The 18695-nt window shown below is 59.0% G+C and overlaps 3 protein-coding genes across 7 annotated transcripts; 2 read left to right on the top strand and 1 right to left on the bottom strand.

Moving 5' to 3' along the window:
- Positions 1-42: 42 nt before the first annotated feature.
- On the top strand, positions 43-6326 carry SIRT7 (sirtuin 7). Of its 3 annotated transcripts, none has more exons than XM_065911167.1 (10): positions 43-203; positions 274-411; positions 493-597; positions 2314-2384; positions 2478-2553; positions 3615-3713; positions 3785-4021; positions 4155-4235; positions 4419-4525; positions 5638-6326. In XM_065911167.1, the coding sequence occupies exons 1-10, from the start codon at positions 51-53 to the stop codon at positions 5834-5836; spliced, it is 1266 nt and encodes a 421-aa protein (XP_065767239.1). In that variant the 5' UTR covers positions 43-50; the 3' UTR covers positions 5837-6326. The 3 variants fall into 3 exon arrangements, with proteins under 3 accessions (XP_065767239.1, XP_065767241.1, XP_065767240.1); XM_065911168.1 differs by having other exon boundaries at positions 45-203; positions 2481-2553; XM_065911169.1 differs by lacking the exons at positions 2314-2384; positions 2478-2553.
- Positions 6327-6580: 254 nt separating this feature from the next.
- On the top strand, positions 6581-13934 carry PCYT2 (phosphate cytidylyltransferase 2, ethanolamine). 3 transcript variants are annotated; one of them, XM_065910598.1, is made up of 14 exons: positions 6581-6759; positions 8696-8784; positions 9362-9523; positions 9781-9847; positions 10509-10593; positions 10731-10775; positions 10968-11108; positions 11461-11599; positions 11853-11935; positions 12193-12270; positions 12453-12518; positions 12677-12742; positions 13018-13106; positions 13192-13934. In XM_065910598.1, the coding sequence occupies exons 1-14, from the start codon at positions 6671-6673 to the stop codon at positions 13301-13303; spliced, it is 1311 nt and encodes a 436-aa protein (XP_065766670.1). In that variant the 5' UTR covers positions 6581-6670; the 3' UTR covers positions 13304-13934. The 3 variants fall into 3 exon arrangements, with proteins under 3 accessions (XP_065766670.1, XP_065766671.1, XP_065766672.1); XM_065910599.1 differs by having other exon boundaries at positions 6582-6759; positions 10968-11021; XM_065910600.1 differs by lacking the exon at positions 10968-11108 and having other exon boundaries at positions 6583-6759.
- Positions 13935-16048: 2114 nt separating this feature from the next.
- NPB (neuropeptide B) lies at positions 16049-16627 on the bottom strand. The gene is made up of 2 exons (XM_065911130.1): positions 16373-16627; positions 16049-16292 (listed from the first exon to the last, which is right to left on the bottom strand). The coding sequence occupies exons 1-2, from the start codon at positions 16613-16615 to the stop codon at positions 16164-16166; spliced, it is 372 nt and encodes a 123-aa protein (XP_065767202.1). The 5' UTR covers positions 16616-16627; the 3' UTR covers positions 16049-16163.
- Between the last annotated feature and the right edge of the window lie 2068 nt (positions 16628-18695).

Raw genomic sequence — 18695 nt, 5'->3', positions numbered from 1 at the left:
TGGCAGGTGTTTCCTTGGGGCAATGCGCGGGCGGGGCGGGTCTCGCGCGCATGCGTTGGTGCGTGGCCTGCCGGGAGGCGGAAGCGGAAGCGCGAGTCTCCTCGGGAGCGATGGCTGCCGGGGGTCTGAGCCGGTCCGAGCGCAAGGCAGCGGAGAGGGTACGGAGGTTGCGAGAGGAGCAACAGAGAGAGCGCCTCCGCCAGGTACGCCGCCGCCCGCCCCGCGCCGCGTCCCTAGCCCGCGCCGCCCTCACCGCCCGCCCCGCGCCTGCAGGTGTCGCGCATCCTGAGGAAGGCGGCCACCGAGCGCAGCGCCGAGGAGGGCAGGCTTCTGGCCGAGAGCGAGGACCTGGTGACCGAGCTGCAGGGCCGGAGCAGGCGGCGCGAGGGCCTGAAGCGGCGGCAGGAGGAGGCAAGTTCCGGGCACGGGCGGACTGGGCGGGCGCGCGGGCGGGCCGGGGCCGGCTCACGACCGGCCTCGGTGTCTTGGCAGGTGTGCGACGACCCGGAGGAGCTGCAGAGGAAAGTCCGGGAGCTGGCCAGCGCCGTCCGCAATGCCAAATACCTGGTCGTCTACACGGGCGCGGGGATCAGCACGGTAGGGACCCGAGGCGGGGACGACTGCGCCCTGGATCGGCTCCCAGGTCCTGGGAAACACGGATTGCTGGAGCTTGGGCAGGCGGGGGGCGCCCCCTTCTGGGTGTCTGACTCCAGCACTGAGCACAGTATTCTGTTAAGCAATGGTACCGATTTGCAAAAACTTAATGTAAAAGCGCCTGCTGAGCGTCTTTACTTTTTTAGAGAAACTCGAAATGACTTCATTTGGATCTTCGTTAAGTAGATAGACGTTTTAAAATATTTGAAGTTTGCATTATACTCAGTTAGAGACAGGAAAGGAAGAGTGATAAAAACAGGACTTGATCGTTTGGTGCTTGTCCGAAGGCTGTGTGGGCAGAGCTAAGCCCTGAACTACCTTCATTCTGAAGGTTAAAGTAAGGTAAATAGAACACAAGGCAATACACATTCGAGTGCACTAGATAAGGAAGGGAAATGCTATGGGTTTTGGTAAGTTTTATAGAGAAGCTACCTGGGCAGTTGAATGTGACTAGCTTGGATAGTGTGGATAGCACGTGCTTTAATTGCTGGGTGCAAGTTGAGTGTGACCTGCATGTAGGCCCAGCAGAGGTGAATAAGCAAAGATTTCCATAAAGAGTCCATAGGTGGTGATACTAAGCCGTATAAGCAAATGACTAATGTGAGGCTGGCTGTGCTAGGCCCCTAGAATGAAAATCCAAATACACCCTCTGGTTTCAGCTGGAAAACCCATCTGATTGTTTTTCTCTGGGAGGTGGCATGGCATTGAGTCTGGGCCTTGAAGGGTGGGTAAGATTTTACAGGCACTTGTGAAGTAAGACACTCCATGCAGGGATGACTGAAGAGGCCCAATAGCGAAAATGTGTAAGGTATGTTAATTGCTTTAACTTACCAACACCTGGAACCCTGGCACATGTGACCTCCTATCATGTGATTATGTGAAAGCAATGACATCACTTTTTAAAGACTTGTAAGCAGCTTCTAAAACCACATGCTGTTCATTAATTTGCTCTGAGTGTTACTGTTTGAGGTTCCCATTTTCCATGTGCATATGAATTTCTGGTCAGGATGGGCATTTTTCTGAGCTTAAGCACCCGAGAAGAGACAGGGCTCCCCACAAGGGAGGTCACTCACAGCCTGGGGAAGCACAGGCTACCTTGATCCTGGCACACTGTTTTCTTCTCTTGGGGTAGCTCTGTTTCAGTGGATTGGAAACTTGGGAAATTCAGTAACGTTTATCTTGTCTGAAGAGGTTGGCCTTTGTGAAGGTAGGCCAAGAACCATTTACAGCATCAGGATGTGAGAACTTGGAGGGTGGAGTGTTCCACTTATGTGTTCACTGTTTGCTAACCCTTGAGTACTGGCTAGACCCTGGGGACATACTGATGAGCCTGATCAGTCTTCCCCCTCAGTATGAGGACAGACCTGTCCACAGAGCCCAGGCTGGACTACATGGTAAAGAGGCTATCAGCATGAACAAGGCTCCTTGGAGCTTAGAAGGATGAGCTGGAACAGGTCGGGGCAGGGGTCCTAGTGGAGCGGAGAAGCCACTAGGGGTGCACTCCATCTGGGTGGATGTTAGACTAGGAAATGCTCAGCTTATGGAACGAATTGACCAGTTTGTGGGCCAGCCTGGGAAGTACTGAGAGAAATTCTTGGGAATTCTGTCAGTGCCTCCAGTGATCTTTTCACTGGGCTTATCTCCTTTCTGAACCTGCAGGCAGCCTCTATCCCAGATTACCGGGGCCCTAATGGTGTGTGGACGCTGCTTCAGAAAGGAAGAAGTGTTAGGTGAGCAACCTAGCACAGCATTTCTACCTGGTTGAACAGGGCACATGCACCTGTCCTTGCAACTCCCCTCATCTTTGCTTCCCTTCCACCTAGCAGTGCTGCTGACCTGAGTGAGGCTGAGCCAACCCTCACCCACATGAGCATCACCCGCTTACATGAGCAGAAGCTGGTAAGAGCCCAGAGTGGCTAGTGTCCAGCCATCCTTCAGTATCCCCCTTAGATAATAAAGGCTGCAGATGCTCAAGTCCCTTGTATAAAAAGGACAGAGTGTTTGTGTGTAATTTGTGCATCCTCTCCTATACTGTAAATCATGTATGAGTTACTTATAAAACCTAATATAATGTCAGTGCTATTTAAACTGGTATAAATACAATGTAAATGCTATGCAGATTCTTGCCAGTATGTGGCCAATTCAAGTTTTGTTTCTTGGAGCTTTCTGGATTTCTTTCCCCTGAATATTCCCACCCACCCACCCCCCCCCCCCCCCCAGATATTTTTGATCTTCGGTTGGTTGAATCTGCGGATGTAGAACCCTCGGATATAGAAGACTGATTGTACTTGCTGGGTCCATGAGTAGGATCCAGAGGGCCACCTTGGTGCCCAGGTGACAGTTGCATACTACCTCTGTCAGCTAGTGGTACCCCTGATGAGCGCCCACCAAGCAGTTTAGATTCTGGTTTGAGCTGCCATCTATTTCTCCTGTGTTTCCACTCCAAGGGTAGCCTCTTTGCTGAATCATCACACAGAGAGTCCACCTAGGCCAAGAGCTTGTGAGGGTAGCCCCTTCCCCTCGTGTTTCTCTTGCATTTTTCCACAGATCTCAGGAACCACGTAGATAACAGGGCAAACTAGTAAGAAGCCTCTGGAGATCCTCCGCTAAGCACCTGTTGCTGAGTGGGAGAGGGGTCAAACCTCTAGGGCTTCAAGGACCAAAAGCATCAGTCTGGGTCCTGAGCCCCTTTTCAGCCAAGAGAAGGTGGTGCAAACATTGCCTTCCTGGGGGTTCCTAGTGCTTCTGAGTGGTTGGGGGTGGGCCTGGTGCCCTCCTCATCAGAGCCTCCTGAGTCCTGCTGGGACCAGTCTGCTGCTCTGGGTTTGCCTTCAGTGCTTTGTGCAAGGTCGGAGTTTCTGCTGGCCTGGGGGCTCTGGGACCAGCAGGGTTTGGTATGCTTTCACACCTGAGTGCCGCCCCTCACTTCCTGCTGCTGACTGCCGCTATTGCCCCTCCAGGTGCAGCATGTGGTATCTCAGAACTGCGACGGGCTCCACCTGCGAAGCGGGCTGCCTCGCTCAGCTATGTCAGAGCTCCACGGGAACATGTACATTGAAGTGAGCGATCCCTCGGGGACTCGGGCCTGGGCAGGCCAGTGGCTCCCATTCACAGACCCTACCCTCCTCAGGTCTGCACAGCCTGCACTCCCAATAGGGAGTATGTTCGAGTGTTTGATGTGACGGAGCGCACTGCCCTGCACCGGCACCAGACCGGCCGCACCTGCCACAAGTGTGGAGGCCAACTCAGGGACACCATCGTGCACTTTGGGGAGAGGGGGACGCTGGGGCAGCCTCTGAATTGGGAGGCAGCCACCGAGGCTGCCAGCAAAGCAGACACAATCCTGTGTTTAGGCTCCAGCTTAAAGGTATGCAAATAGCACCGTGGATGGGAACAGGGGTGAACCTGCCTGCAGCTGGTCAGCTCAACCTTAGACCCCATCTTCCTGTATCCTCCTTCTCTGGGATGTGTGTGGTCTGTCCATCTGTCCATTCCCACAGGTTCTAAAGAAGTATCCGCACCTCTGGTGTATGACCAAGCCCCCCAGCCGGCGGCCCAAGCTCTACATTGTGAACTTGCAGGTAACTCAGGTGCTCAGAGCCGCCTCCTCAGACCTGGGCCTTAGAACAGGAGAGCCAGCCATCCCTGGGACATCTGTGTCCCACAGTCATGCACCTTGGAGGTCTGACTGAACAGGGTCCAAGGCCAGCAGGCTGTTGGGAAGGAGTGAGGTGCTGTCCTCACTCACCTTCTCCTGTCCCCAGTGGACCCCGAAGGATGACTGGGCTGCCCTGAAGCTGCACGGCAAGTGTGATGACGTCATGCAGCTCCTCATGGACGAGCTGGGCCTGGAGATCCCCCGCTACAGCAGGTGAGGGGTACAGGCACGTCCCCCACTTCCCTGCCCCTGTGTGGATGGGCTGTGTCTGTCGTCTTCTGTGAGCTGAGCATAGAGAAAGCTCTGAGGTGTGGCAGCTGGCATCTGAGGCGTGACTGCGGCGTGGTGGCCTCTGCAGGGCCCAGCCCCAGCATTGGCTGAGATGTCCTGGCTGGTGTGATTCCTGCGGGGAGAGGGAATCTGCCAGGGTATGCCTGGATGTCCCCCCTTCCCCTCAGGCAGCCTGGACGGGAAGGTGCCTTGAAGGGATGTGCTCTCAGCAACTCTGCTCTTCAGGATCTGGGTGCACTTGGCTTGGGGAACTGGAATACTTTGGGGAAGCTTAAACAAATTGTGTCTTAATACAGAATTTGTGATAATTTAGACGTGGTGTGTGTATTGAGTAAAAAGTTTACACTTTCTCTCTCTGTGAATTTCCAGGGTCTTATAGGGGAAATCAATAACTTCTTTTAATCAAAGGGTTCAAGAATTAAGGATCCCTTCACCTTCTGGGCCTGGCAATTCTTGTATGTTATGTTTGTGGTGTTCTGTAATGTGGGCCTATTGTGTACTGTACTTTTTTTTTCACATTAACTTAGCTCATTTTCTTTATCAGTGCTTATCTGTATCTTAAGTTTATAATATGTGGTTCTACATCTCAGACACATGATCTCGTCACGGTGTAGTGTTGAGGCCGCACCTCCCTAGTCAGCTTTCCTCCTGTCAAGTCCTGCTGTCTGGGAAGGGGAAGAGGGTCTGGTCTGCCTGTCCCTGGCCGTATGAGTGAAAAGGTGGGGCCCAGGGTTGGCTAGTGACTCGTCCTTCCTGGGGCTAGTGCCTCCCCACCCCCTGTGTGCACAGCCCCCTCAAGCACCAAGGAGGAGTGAGTTCTGCAGAGGCCGGGCTAGTCTGGGTCCTGGCCTTTGAGTTATTCGGGGAACTTACCCCTCTCACAGATGTTCTGGAGCTACCACTGAGCACAGCTCACCCACAGTTAAGACACGGGAGGGATGCAGGGTGACCTCAGTCAGCTTTCTCGTCCTGGGGCGGGTTGTGATTGCGAGGGGCTCCCTGGCACACCTGACCCAGCTTTCCCTTTTACGTAGGTGGCAGGACCCCATCTTCTCCCTGGCGACTCCCCTGCGTGCTGGTGAAGAAGGCAGCCACAGTCGCAAGTCACTGTGCAGAAGCCGAGAGGAACCTGGGCCTGGGGACCGGGGTGCACCACTTAGCTCAGCCCCCATCCTGGGTGGCTGGTTTGGCAGGGGCTGCACCAAACGCACAAAAAGGAAGAAAGTAACGTAACCTGGTGCTTGACCAAGAACAATGATGGCACTTTGAAAATGGCCGGGACTCTTGTTCAGGGGCAGCTGGCACCGTTAATGCCAGGACTGCCCCTGAGAATTCTCTGGGGGTGATGTTTTCACCCTGACATGTTTAGCCATTTGTCCTCGTGGGAAGCCCCCTTGCACTGCTGTGGTTGCCCCCTGCATGGGCCTAATGATGGAAGAGGCCTCGCTCAAGCGGCCTCTTCCTAAAGAGGTGGCAGTCACACCCTCTGTGAGAACAGAACTCCGGTTATTTCACACCTGGCCTGCAAAGAGGAAGCACAAAGCTGCCTTACCTCATTCACCAGGCCAGTCTCAGGGGCCTCAACCCAATTTCTACTACTTCTTACTGAAAACGTTAAGTTTATAGAAGCCTTTTTCTGTATTGAGTATGCTGCAAAGGGGTGATTTTTGAGCCTTGGCTCTCAACAAGCCTTTTTATTGTTATTAAACATCTCTGCACTGTCCTTCCCTTGTCAGCTACTACCTTCCTGAAGCGGTGGGTGGGAGGAGACGCCTAAAGGGGCGGGTGCGCCCCACGTGGTCCTGCCCCGCCCCTCTGCCAGGTGGGCGCTAAGGGATGCTGGGCACAGGTCATTGGTCGGGAGCGGAGGGGCGGAATCCGGCTTGAGTGAGGTTCGCCATTGGCCGCGTGTGTGGTGAGAGGGAGGGGTTCCGCGGGGGGCGGGGCGACGTTCGCCATTGGCCGCACGAAGCGGGTGAGACCCGCGTGACGGCGCGTGCGTGCGCGGGCTGCGGCGGCTCGGAGTCGGGAGCCGGCGGGGCAGTGTCTCGCTGCCGCCACCGGGCCATGATCCGGAACGGGCACGGGGAGGCGGGCGGCGCCAAGCGGCTGGGCCCGAGGGCCAGGCGCGCTGTGCGGGTGTGGTGCGACGGCTGGTGAGCGCGGCGGGGGACGGCGGGGCGGGGGCGGGGCCGCGGCCGCGGCAGTGGTGACCGCGGCAGTGGTGACCGCTGTGGCCGCTTTCGCCGGAATCGGGCGGCCGGCGAGCTCGGGGCGGCGGGCAAAAGGAGTCACAGGCTGCGGAAGAAACCCTGGACCCGAGTTGCCGCGGGCAGCACGGCTGAGGGTCGCTGGAGGCTTTCTGCGGATCCCTACATGAGCACCTTTCCTGGGTGCTCCTTTGCCCACGTTTGCCTTTAAGCCGGACACCCAGCCAGGCGGTCCCACCTGCCTGATTTGAGCACAATAGTGGCCAGAGTTGCGGGTCTAACCTTGGTGGCTTTAATCATTTCAGTGCCTTAGGAACTCTTCCTCCGAGGGAGCCGTACACCCAAAATGTCTTCCCAGAGTTCTCCCTGTCCAGTCCCCACCTTGCCCAGGACAAAACCTGGAAGATTCTCCTGGGTGTCTGGGCAAGTGTCAGTGCAGGCATTGGCCAATCCGTGTAAGACCCTAGTGAAGTCCTCAGGCTCCTGGATCCATCTGAGGAGAGTTACAGTGCCCAACTGTTCTCTCTTTTTGGCAAGCCAGACAGTTGGATTGGTGGTGTTAAGATAGGTTTGAGGCTGCTGAGGGCTAAGAGGAAAGTGAACGTCTAGTGGTAACTTGCCACCTTGACTACTTCCTCAGACCTTTATTTGATGAAAGCAGAGAAAGCAAGCCCCCCCCCCCCAAAAAAAAAAAGAAAGCAAGTCCAGGGCTTCAGCAGCCAGCGTACGGGGCTGCCATACTTCTGTGCCTGCACCTGAGTCACCTTGGGGAGGGGATGTGGCTTCGTGTCTGTGGACTCTGACCTTGGCCCTGGCCAGGCCTGGCCCCACCCCCAGCAGGCCACAGTGACTGGGGTATGGCCTGGACCCAGGACCACCCTGGATTCTGTGCTATGCACCCCTCCTTCTGCCCAGCCTGTCTGGTGGGCACAAGGGCCAGCCAGGCTCCTGAATTTAGACTCCCTTCTTCCCTTAGCCCAGGACCAGAGTACTGTGCCCCACAGGCTCGTCTGCTGGGGCTTGGTGGTGGTAGCACGTGGTGTTGGGTAGAATGGTTCTGTACACCCGGTGGCCTTGGCCACCTGGAGAAGCAGGGACAGCTCCACCTACTCAGAAGGCAGTACAAGGCTGGGAGGAAGCCGAGCAAGCGTGAGGGTCCACCCCTGACCCCACAGAGATGTGGGGGTCTCCCCACACACATGACAACTCAAGTGGGGCTGTGATGCCATGTGTGGCCTTCAGCTAAGAGTTCTCTCTTAACCAGACCTGAATTTGAGGATGAAAGCTCTAGAACCCCAGGTGACAGGGAGGTGGTTTTCTTCTCGTCTTACTAGTCTATTCCCGTCTCTTCACAGAAAGGTCAATTTCACTGATTGGAAGTCAGAGTTGGTTACAGGGAGCAGAGCCTTACTGAGTTTCCAGAGGCCATGAGGAGCAGGCAGGACTTCTAAAGCCAGCAGTCGCCCTATGTCATTGGTTAGACTTCGTTATGTGTTGGCTCCAGGGACTGTGTGGCTGTCTCAGGGTAGTACAGAGTCCAGTGTACCCTTGAATTATCACCAGTTTATACTGCACCTTAAAGGGACAGCCCATGGGAGCCGAGGGCAGAGCACTGTTCCAGGTGTGGGGAGCAGGGACTGTTTTGTGTCCTCACCAGTCCTCAGGGTCCCCAGACCTGTCCCTGGGCACAGTCATGCTTGGTCAATCTGACCCTGGGCCCAGGGACTGGTGATAAGGAGAACTGAGCACCCCTCTCTCTGAAAGCCCAACCGGGACCCTGGGGGCAGTTCCGATGGTGGCTTCTTGGCGGGCTTCCTGTTGACACTCAGAGGAACAAGGCTGCACCCCCAACACGGGGATGACAGCCCCGTGCTCTCCACAGCTACGATATGGTACATTATGGCCACTCCAACCAGCTGCGCCAGGCCCGGGCCATGGGTGACCACCTCATCGTGGGTGTGCACACTGATGGTAAGCCGGGCTGCTGTGCCCACCACCCGACCCCCAACCCCGTGCCTGTGACAAACTCCACAGGTGCCCGTGGAGGGTAGGGCCAGGCCTAGGCCATCCTCCCTATTAGCACAGCTCTGCAAGCTCACCCTAACCCCAACCCAGGTCAGGCCGCCCATGGCTTTCCTGTCTTGTATCCTGTCATGAGCTTGGGTGTAGGGGGTGCCCAGTGGATCCATCTGGGTATGCCACTCACTTCCTACCCACTTTCTGGGTCCCACGGCCTTTGAGTAGAGTACCCAGCTATCAAAGGGAACCCAGACTGTACCTGGAACTCTAGTCCACTGAGGTGGGGGGTGGCGTGCGATTCCCAGCAGGAACATCCCCAGCGCCTCTACCAGCTCACAGAGGACAGCAGGGCTGCTTGGTACTTCATGGGCTGAGGACCCGGTCAGAGACAGCCTCCCTCCATAAGCCCTTGTGTGACTGCAGACCCTGCTCAGTGCTGGGAGGGGACTTCTGAGGAGGGGCCGGCAAGCCTGTGGCCAGCCCTCCAAGAGTCACCCACCTTGTCCTTTGTCCTCCTCTCTCTCCCTAGAGGAGATCGCCAAGCACAAGGGGCCCCCGGTGTTCACTCAGGAGGAGAGGTACAAGATGGTGCAGGCCATCAAGTGGGTGGACGAGGTGGTGCCAGCAGCCCCCTACGTCACCACTCTGGAGACTCTGGACAAGTACAACTGTGACTTCTGCGTCCACGGCAGTGAGTGGGCGGGACTTAATCCCAGGGGCTGGGGACTCGGGCAGCTCGGGACCTGACCATCAGAGGGGTGTCCGGAGGTGCTGGCCTCCTCACACTTGGGGGAGCATGGAGCCCTTTGAGGGTCTGAGGAAGCTCTGGGTCCTTCCCCAGAAAGGAGTGTACGCACACTGGGGCAGGCCTGGAGTGAAGGTATGGGCCTGGAGGTCTTCGTGGCTTTGGGTTAAATGCCGTGTTCTCCTGTGCACCTCACCCCTTAGATGACATCACGCTGACTGTAGACGGCCGGGACACCTACGAGGAAGTGAAGCAGGCCGGAAGGTACAGGTAAGCTCTAGCTGCTGGTTGACCCACCTTTTTAAAGAGGAGTGAGTTTCCTGGGGCCCCTCGAGCACCTTCTGCTCATGAGGGCAGTGTTCGGGCTGCAGCCTGTGCTTCCTGTGACTTGTGCTGGTGTGGTGCGATGGCTGGGGGCGCCATGCACCTGGGTCACCCAGTACGGGAGCCACTGGCCTCAGGTGGCTGCAGAATAGTAGAGAGCTGGGGTTCGACGGGGAGCTGGCTTTTATCTGAGTAACTCTTGAAAAGGCCACATGGCCAGCTTCTCGAATTCAGCAGTAAGGCCGGGGATTCCCTTGGCAGAGTGTGTGATGAGGCAGGACCTGGGCGTCAGCAGACTGGACAGGATCAGAGCCACCCCCTTGGATGGTCTGCGAACTTGAGGCTTGATAATCCTGTTCTCCTGTCCAGTCATGTCCTTTGGTTGATAAAATGACCGTGGTCCCTCCACCCCCTGGGTCTTGGTTTTCTGTCCTAGCCAAGAATAGCGAGGAAGTGCGTGGTCTGTGCACAGCAAGGCCGCCAGGGACTGGACCATGGTAGATTCAGCCACAAGCAGAGTTGCCCTTACCCTTGGGTGGGGCAGCTTAGGAGGCAGCCTTGTACGTGTGTCGCCGGATGAGAGTTCCAACCCCACCTCTGTCCCTAGAGAATGCAAACGCACCCAGGGGGTGTCCACCACAGACCTCGTTGGCCGCATGCTGCTGGTGACCAAGGCCCATCACAGCAGCCAGGTGAGTGTGGAACTGGGAGGGAGGGATTATCTACCCTACCCTTGCCCCTCAGAGGGCACTGAACAGCAAGCTTTGGGGTCCTGGGGTTGGCTGCGTCTGGAGGGCCAGGCCTCTCACCCCCGTACCCTTCTGTGCAGGAGATGTCCTCCGAGTACCGGGAGTATGCAGACAGCTTTGGCAAGGTAAGTGTCGCCTGTACTGTCTGGGCCGCTGCCTGACCCCCAGGCCACCTCTGGGGAAAGGGGGTCTCGCTGTCTACCCTGCTCCCTGCTTTCTGGGTACTGACCACCAATCTTGCTGGCTGGCTGGTCCCAGGGGCCACGTGTGAATGAGGGTTCTCTAACCAGGCGGCCTGGTCCTCTCTCCTTCTGTAGCCCCCTCACCCGATACCCGCCGGGGAGACACTTTGCTCAGAAGGCTCCTCCCAGGTGACCAGATGGTGGCCTCAGGGTGCCAGGTCCCCACGAGGGCTGTGTCCACTGGCCTCTTCCTGGCGGGCCAGTTGCCGAACCAAGGTGCTATTGGTGGCAGTGCCTGCTGTGGCCGCCGGGCAGGACCCCAGTCCCGCCACCCACAGGCACCCCACCCACGCGGGTCTCGGTGTGGACCAGGCAATGCCAGCCGGCCCTCAGCATCCCTGCCTGAAATGCCTGCCTGGGAGCAACACCAGAGCAATCAAGCGAGTGGCCGGCAGCGGCTAGGGGTTCGGAGTCCCGGCTTGTCACCTCCATACCTGCTTCCTCCACCCTACACCTATGCCTCCCAGAGCAGACGGACAGGCGGGTGTGGGCAGGCCCAGGGGTGGTCACAGGCAAGGAACGTGCCTGCAAGGCTTCCATCACTGACCAGACTGTTTTCGGCTTGCAGTGCCCTGGGGGGCGGAACCCCTGGACAGGGGTGTCTCAGTTTCTTCAGACATCCCAGAAGATCATCCAGTTTGCTTCAGGGAAGGAGCCCCAGCCCGGGGAGACGGTCATCTATGTGGCTGGCGCCTTTGACCTGTTCCGTATCCTCTGGGATTGGGTGGGGTTTGTCCCTGCCCCAGGCCTTCTATCTGCCCCTCCACATCCTCCCCAGTGGGCCCCAGGGCCTCAAGGGGCCTCCCTGACTCTCGAGGACCCTGAACTGCGGTGGGCTGCAGGGACACAGCCGTTAGCAGGGAGAGGCGTGAGCAGGCGGGTGGGAGGGGACCTCACTGAGTCCCTGCTCCTGTGGACGGCTGCTCTGTATTGATTCCTTGCTCCTTAACCTGGGCGCAGACATTGGGCATGTGGATTTTCTAGAGAAGGTATATGGCCTGGCGGAGAGGCCCTACGTCATCGCTGGCTTGCATTTTGACCAGGTCTCACCCCGGGGCATCTGATAGTGTGGGGACTCTGGAAGGGCTCCTAGGGATGGGGTTGGGTACAAGTGAGGAAGAGGTGGCAAGCTTGGGCCTCTGCCCAGGGAGAAACCCAGGGTGGGCCTCCCATCATGGCCTCCATACCAGCAGATGTCCCTGAGGGATTGTTGGGAGGGAGGACAGCTTCACACACACACACACACACACACACACCAGCAATGAAATTGCCAGCTGACTCAACCTTGCTCTGGCTCTAGGAGGTCAACCACTACAAGGGGAAGAACTACCCCATCATGAACCTGCATGAGCGGACCCTGAGTGTGCTGGCCTGCCGGGTGAGTGCCGGTGGGCAGACCAACAGCCTGTCCTTCCCAGGCTGGAGCTGCTCCTCCCCATCACCCCACCCCCCAGAACCCTCCTAGGGGTGTGAATCTGGGGCTCCACCATGCTCCCTCTCAGCTGCTACCCTGCTGCCTGGCAAGTCCTAGTTAACCAGCTGTGCTTCCTGTCCACCCAGTACGTGTCTGAAGTGGTGATTGGGGCCCCGTACTCGGTCACAGCAGAGCTCCTGGACCACTTCAAGGTGAGGGGGGGGGCTCCTGGTGGGCAGGGAGGATCTAGGCCGAGTGGGGCCAGGCCAGTGCTCTGAGCCCTGCCAGCCTCCCTGGGGAGGACACTCGGGGAACAGGGGACCATGTAGGGTGATGCTGGGAGGATTCCCTGACCCCTACCTCCTCCCAGGTGGACCTGGTGTGTCACGGGAAGACGGAGATCGTGCCGGACAAGGATGGCTCTGACCCATACGAGGTGGGTCCTACAGGGCCCTCAGTGGACACGAGGTGGCCACTGTCTGGTGCTTCCCAGCCACCTGATGCCCCTGTGCCTCACCATGGTTGTCTGGGAAATGGGCACGGTGACAGCTGCCTTGCTGGTGGCCTCAGGGTTTGAGGAGGCAGGAGCTGAGTGCGAGTGACCACGTCCACCATGGCGGGGGTGGGGGGAAGTCGGAGCCAGGGCAGCAGTGCAGGCTCCACAAGGTCCGGGAAGAGCTCTCACCTCCTTCCCCTCTCTCTGGCCTCTAGGAGCCCAAAAGGAGGGGCATTTTCTGCCAGGTTGACAGTGGGAACGACCTCACCACAGACCTCATCGTCCAGCGGATTATCAAGAACAGGTGAGTCCTGGCTGGGGTGCTGGGGGCACAGGGTGGCACTGAGGCCCTGGCTCTGGGTGCACACCTCACCCTATCTGGCCCCCAGGCTGGAGTATGAGGCCCGGAACCAGAAGAAGGAAGCCAAGGAGCTGGCCTTTCAGGAGGCCATGAGGCGGCAGGAAGTGCAGCCCGAAAGGGAGAGCGACTGTGACTTCTGACGACAGGTGGGAGGATGCCAGGGGCCCTCAAAGGGGCCGGCCCTCTCCCAACCCTGCCTTGAGAGCTTGGCTCAGTTTTTAACAAAGCTGCAGTACCCTCTTCTCCAACCACCCAGTCACGGAGGGGCTGGTGTGGAGGACACAGCCTGTCACCCTGCTCGCAAGGTAGCTGTCTTGCAGTAGGCCATCCTGCCCTTCCTGCCGAGTTGCAGAGAGGCATCCAGCACAGTGGAGCAGCCCAGCCGGCAGGATGGGCAGGGGGCACCTTCGACCAGAGGAGTGCCACCCTGCGTGCCATGGAAGGCCCAGCTTCCATCCTCCCAGCCCTGCTGCTGCTCACCATCTGCCCCCGGGAAGCTCCTATACGCCCTCCACCACCCAGCTCGAGGCGGCCTTCCCACCTGCCTTGCCTCAGTTCAAACAGGCTTCAGGGAGCAGTGACCCAGGGGGCTATCCCCTTTCCTCCTCCGGGTGCAGACCAGGCCACCTCCCACATGGGCGGCCTCTGCCCCGGGGCCTAGTGCCCAGACGCTGCACCTGGTTTCCTGAACCAGCCTCCCCAGAGACTCTTCTTGGTTTTGTACCTGACTGGCTGGTGTGCAACCAAATAAACCTGCTGGGAGGGGCTCTGCATCAAGCTCTCTATCTCTCAGGGCAGGACCAGAAAACCTTGGCCCTGCTCCCCGCCACCTGACAAGGAGGCGGATGGCCGCAGCAAGGAACTCCTTAGATCCAGGCTCCCCTGCCGCTTCCCACAGTGGCCGGAAACAAAAGAGGGAGAGAGGCGTGGGCCAACAGTGTCTTTGGCCCCCGGGTCTGTCATGAGGAAAATGAGAGTCTGACACCCTGCAGTCCCCATAGAGCTCCCTGATCCAAGAAGGAATTGGGGGCTGCTCCCTGGCCAGGTCCACAGAATCTTGGGGTCTCCTGCACCCAAGTCAGGGCCCACTTGGAGCGGTGTAGTGGCTGCAGGGTGCTGACCCCAGTCACCTCTTTTTAGGGGAGGAGGGGGACAGTGGCCGTGGTTTATGGCTCTGTGGTGTTCAAGAGTGAGGACTGGGATGTTCTTTCAGTCCTCTTCCAGTTCTCTCCAGAATGGCCTCTGCCCTGCAGCTGCTGGGCCAGATGGGGCCAGAGCACCCTGTGGCTTGGCTCCATGGGAGTCCTAGACCAGCATTCACTCCTGGAAGGTGGGCCTATCCTTTCTGTCGGTTCTTAAGGTCCAGTCTAGAACCTGTGCGGGCGGCAGCAGTGAGGGGGCTGGGGGGACTGTCAGTGCACATAGCCTCTCAGGGCAGCCCCTGCCCCACTTCCTTTCCTCCCTGCCCCAGCTGCAGGAACCCAGTGGTATTAGACCTTCTCACTCCAATCCCCGGGAGGCAGGGATCAGCCAGTTCCTATAGATTGACTGGGGGGGGGGGGGGGGGGCGCGGGGCGGGAGATAGAGGAGCAGCCAGTGGATTCCTCTTGAGACCAGAGTCAGCCCTAGGCCTGCTCAGAACCCCCTGCTGGGTGGCACCCCAAGGTGAGGACTGGGGGACAGCCTGCAGCAGCAACCAGGAAGCACCCCCCCCCCCCAGCTGGACCGTGGTTGGAGGAGACTTGGAGCCTGGGTGTCCAGGAGATGGGTGCCTCCGAAGACTTGTCCACCCAGATGCAACAGGATTGTGGGTCCCACCTATAGCCTCAGCAAAGGGCTAGCTGGTGGGTCCAGCTCCCTTGGGTCCCCTGAGGCCCAGCTGGTGGCAAGGCATTTCATGGGGTGGGGGACGTCATTGAGACAAGCTCCAGATCTCTGGGGCCAGAGCTCAGGCTAAGGGACTCAGGTCAGCCTCATTGGGGGCCAGGGTGTAAATCAACCTACTGAGATTCCAACAAGTGAATTAGGGAATTAGCCTGAGTGGGGCAGGGGTGCTGGGCTGCCACAAGGCAGTTGTATTCAGGAGCCATGGTCCTGCATAGCCCCTCCCTTCTCCAGGTATGGTAGCACCCGTGGCTTTGGGGATACCGCTTTCCTGTGGGTCTAGGTTGGGACGAACAAAGAGCTCCCAGGCCTGGGAGGGGCCAGCTGCCTGACTCAGGACTCAGCTGGGGCTGTGCCCAGCTCCCAGCTCTGTCATCCCCCTGCTGCGGCCCCTCCCAGCCCCGGAGCCCCACATCTAGCTGCCTTCCCCCTCTTGCTGGGCCCAGCCTATTCATTCATTCATTTGGCACAAGTATTGTCCCATGCCATATACTCTGAGGTGTTTTGGGGGTGCTCCAAGAAAGGAGTCACTCCAAGAGCTGCCCCTCTAGTAAGGGAGGCCTCAAAAAATGTAGCATTTGAGACAGGAGGGCGTCCTGGTGTGGGGTGTTTAGGGGAGGCTTATTACAGGGTAGGACTTTTGAGCTGGCATGGTAGACTTAATGGCTAGTAGAGGACACAGGCAGCACTTCCTAGGAGGATCCAGGAGCTGCCTGAACAAAAGCAGGGAGGGGGCAGGGTATGGAGCGGAGCCTTGCAGAGCCAGCTGCGGGGCTCTAGAAGATGTCTGGGTTTGATATGGCCTGAGGCCCACAGAAAGTTCCCAGCAGCATTTTACCAGCAGTGGTTCTTAGGAACTTCTGTACAGGTGTCTCCGTGAAACCGGGTGACCTGGCTGCATCTGCACACCTAGGTGAGCAGAGTACAGGTGTGGAGATTCCGGAGACGCCCACTCCACCCGCTGAGCCCACTTTCCAGAGGCTGCAAGTCATTTATTCATTAAGCCATTTACTATGGGGATGGATAGGCGTGCTGGGTGCCATCTAGCGCCAGGGCGGGGGCGGGCCCGCGGGTGCCCTGGGCATTTAGGCTGGGTTCAGGTGCCGGGGTCGGGGCTCACTTGCTGCGACAGTCCGAGGCGCTGAGCGACAGGAAGACATCCGCCTTGCACTGGAAAGTGGCGCGGCCGTCAGGGAGCGGCTCGCAGCTCTGCAAGTTGGGGGTGACCTCCTCGACGCACACGGCCTAGGGGCGAGATGGGATGGAAGGATAAGGGGACGCCTGCACCCTCCAGCGCTCCGCACCCAACAGCGCCCATTACTCACGAGACTCCGCAGGTTGGGGCGCATCTCCCGGAAGGTGCCGGCCCCTCCCAGGGATCGCGTGCCCCCGCGGGGCTCGGAGCGCCTTGCGTACGGCGACCTGTGGAAGCCGGACAGCAGCCCTGCAGCGCGGCCCACGGAGTAGTACCCCGGCCCCGCCGTCGGCTTGTACCACGCGAGGCCGGGGGACGCCAGCAGTAAGCAGAGTGCCAGAGCGGCAGCCACCAGCATCGCGGGCCCGGCCATGGGTACTCGGTGGCAGCGAGCGGCGGGGCGCGGAACGCTAGCATCCGCGCCTTATATCTGCGGCGGGGCGGGGCGGGGCGCGGCGGGGCGGGGCGGGGCGGGGCGGGGCTCGAGGGCGGGCGCCGGTGGCACGGGCCTCCGTATCCTGGAGGAAGAAGCCCGCGCGGGGTTCAGAGGCTCTTGGGCACAGGGGCACGCTGGAGAAAGATGGTCCAGGGCTTGGGGGGGGGGGGATGCGACGCCCCCTTCCTCCCCACCACCGCCCACCTCCCCGTTTCTGGCCCACTCAACTCTTGCTGGGAGGCAGACCCCAGGCCCCTCCCACAGAACTTAGTCCCGACCCAGTGGGAGGAAGGGCGGCGGTGCTGCAGAGCCCTCACCGAGTCCGACGGCGACCCAGCCCCGAGTCACCCCCCGGGGACTGTACCCCGGAGACAAGGAGCAGTTGTCTCCCAGTACCCCGGGGACAAGGAGCAGTTCCCACCCTAAAGGGAGCTGACCAGAGAAGGCCAGACTTCTGGAGGAGGCACTGAAATCTAAGGGGGCCCAGGGTGGGGAGGGCAGAGGTGGATTTCACACCTATTAGAGTTTTATACCGCTGACCTGGTCTTCAAATAGAGCTGGCAGGACAGGCAGGATGGCTCCCAGGACAGACGAGGAGGGGAGGCCAGAGGTGAGGCTGTGCAGAGGTGCGTGCTGTGGCCCTGTGCCACTGTGGCAGAGGAAGAGATGAGATGATTATGGGCCCTGAAAGGACCCGGCAGAGCCCTTGAGCTTCCTGCGACGGAGCCAATGGCTGGGCTCTGGGTGTGTGCTGGGCCTGGCAGGTAGCTCTGTGTCCCGCTTGAGGGGACCACGCAGGCCCTGGGAGGACCAGGCTGGAACCCAGTAAAGAATGGAGAGGAGCCCACTTGGCAGCGAAGTGGGAGTGGCCTGCCTGGAGGACTGTCTGACCTGTGGCAAGCTCGAGACCCCTGGGGTGAGGGCACCTGTCCTGGTGTGCCAGGGCTAAAAGCCTGGAGGCTCGGCTCACGGTCTGGCACCCTAGGCATGTGGGTACTTCCTGTCACAGGGAGAATTCCCCAGGGAAGGCAGAACTCCAGGGAGGGGAGGTGAGCAGGGGCAGGCCAGACGGAGGCCAGGCCACCCTGTGGGATCCTCTGCAGCCGCCACAGCCCACTTCCCAGTGAGGGCTCGTCTTCCTACTGGTCTGTGAACTCAGTGACCATGGATCCAGACATGCTGTACATAGGCACTTAGAATTCAGAGTTACTGCCTAAAGCCCAAGAGCTAAATGGGAGCACACAGGAGGCTGAGTCCAAGGGCCCAAGATGGAGGGCACACAGAAGGTGACATAAGGCTTACTCAGCTGCCCCTCCTCCTGCTCACACTTTCCAAACACCCTGGCCACGTGCCTTCCCAGGACAGACCAGTACAAGGGCCCTGGCAGCTGGGTTTCTGGGCAAGGAGTATATGACCTCCAGGTTCTGTGAGGGTTCCTTCCCTCTGGGCACAATGGTCCAGACCATGTACCACCCCACCTTCTCCCCTGGGGACTGGTGCTCAGAAACCAGCTACCCACTGGGCAGAAGGCGTTACAGGGACACGGGGCAGTGACCCGAGGTGGGGGGAGGTCATCGAGAATAGACTGGAAGGTGCCCATGCTCACAAGACATGCAGCTTACAGCGGCTGCCATTGAGAAGCTGCTCAAAACCCTAGGGCTGGTTCCTTGCCCCCGCCCCACACCAGGCCACCAGCCAACGGGAGCTGAGGTGGAACAGAGGTGCCCAAAGGATGTCCCAAGGGCTGTCCTTCCCTAGATGGGGAGACCCTCAGACACCTGCGGACACACATCCTGATGTCAAGGACATTGGCCCTGACAAGGCGCTGGGAGAAAGGGACTGAGACCATGGATCACAGCTGCCTTGGCAAAGCCCTCTTAGCACAGCCAGCACCTACTCAGGGACAGCTTTCCAGAGGAAGGAAGCATGGCAGTGCCTGCCAGCTGTGTCCAGCCAGGGTCCCAGCCACCAGCCTGAAGAGCAGGCCCCCGGCCTCTCTACCCCACCAGGCTCTTCC

Source organism: Muntiacus reevesi, chromosome 18 (genome assembly GCF_963930625.1).
Source record: "Muntiacus reevesi chromosome 18, mMunRee1.1, whole genome shotgun sequence".
Taxonomy (NCBI): domain Eukaryota; kingdom Metazoa; phylum Chordata; class Mammalia; order Artiodactyla; family Cervidae; genus Muntiacus; species Muntiacus reevesi.
This window is presented reverse-complemented; position numbering and strand designations above follow the sequence as displayed.

What these genes read in the sequence shown, in the direction of transcription:
- SIRT7 (XM_065911167.1), top strand. Translation starts at nt 51, where the DNA reads ATGCGTTGGTGCGTGGCCTGCCGGGAGGCGGAAGCGGAAGCGCGAGTC. An exon ending in CAGAAAGGAAGAAGTGTTAG is followed by an intron (nt 2,385 to 2,477) that starts GTGAGCAACCTA and finishes CCTTCCACCTAG; the next exon opens with CAGTGCTGCTGACCTGAGTG. An exon ending in ACGGGAACATGTACATTGAA is followed by an intron (nt 3,714 to 3,784) that starts GTGAGCGATCCC and finishes TACCCTCCTCAG; the next exon opens with GTCTGCACAGCCTGCACTCC.
- NPB (XM_065911130.1), bottom strand. Translation starts at nt 16,615, where the DNA reads ATGGCCGGGCCCGCGATGCTGGTGGCTGCCGCTCTGGCACTCTGCTTA. An exon ending in GCCCCAACCTGCGGAGTCTC is followed by an intron (nt 16,293 to 16,372) that starts GTGAGTAATGGG and finishes TCTCGCCCCTAG; the next exon opens with GCCGTGTGCGTCGAGGAGGT.
- PCYT2 (XM_065910598.1), top strand. Translation starts at nt 6,671, where the DNA reads ATGATCCGGAACGGGCACGGGGAGGCGGGCGGCGCCAAGCGGCTGGGC. An exon ending in AGGCCCATCACAGCAGCCAG is followed by an intron (nt 10,594 to 10,730) that starts GTGAGTGTGGAA and finishes CCTTCTGTGCAG; the next exon opens with GAGATGTCCTCCGAGTACCG. An exon ending in CTGGCTTGCATTTTGACCAG is followed by an intron (nt 11,936 to 12,192) that starts GTCTCACCCCGG and finishes CTCTGGCTCTAG; the next exon opens with GAGGTCAACCACTACAAGGG.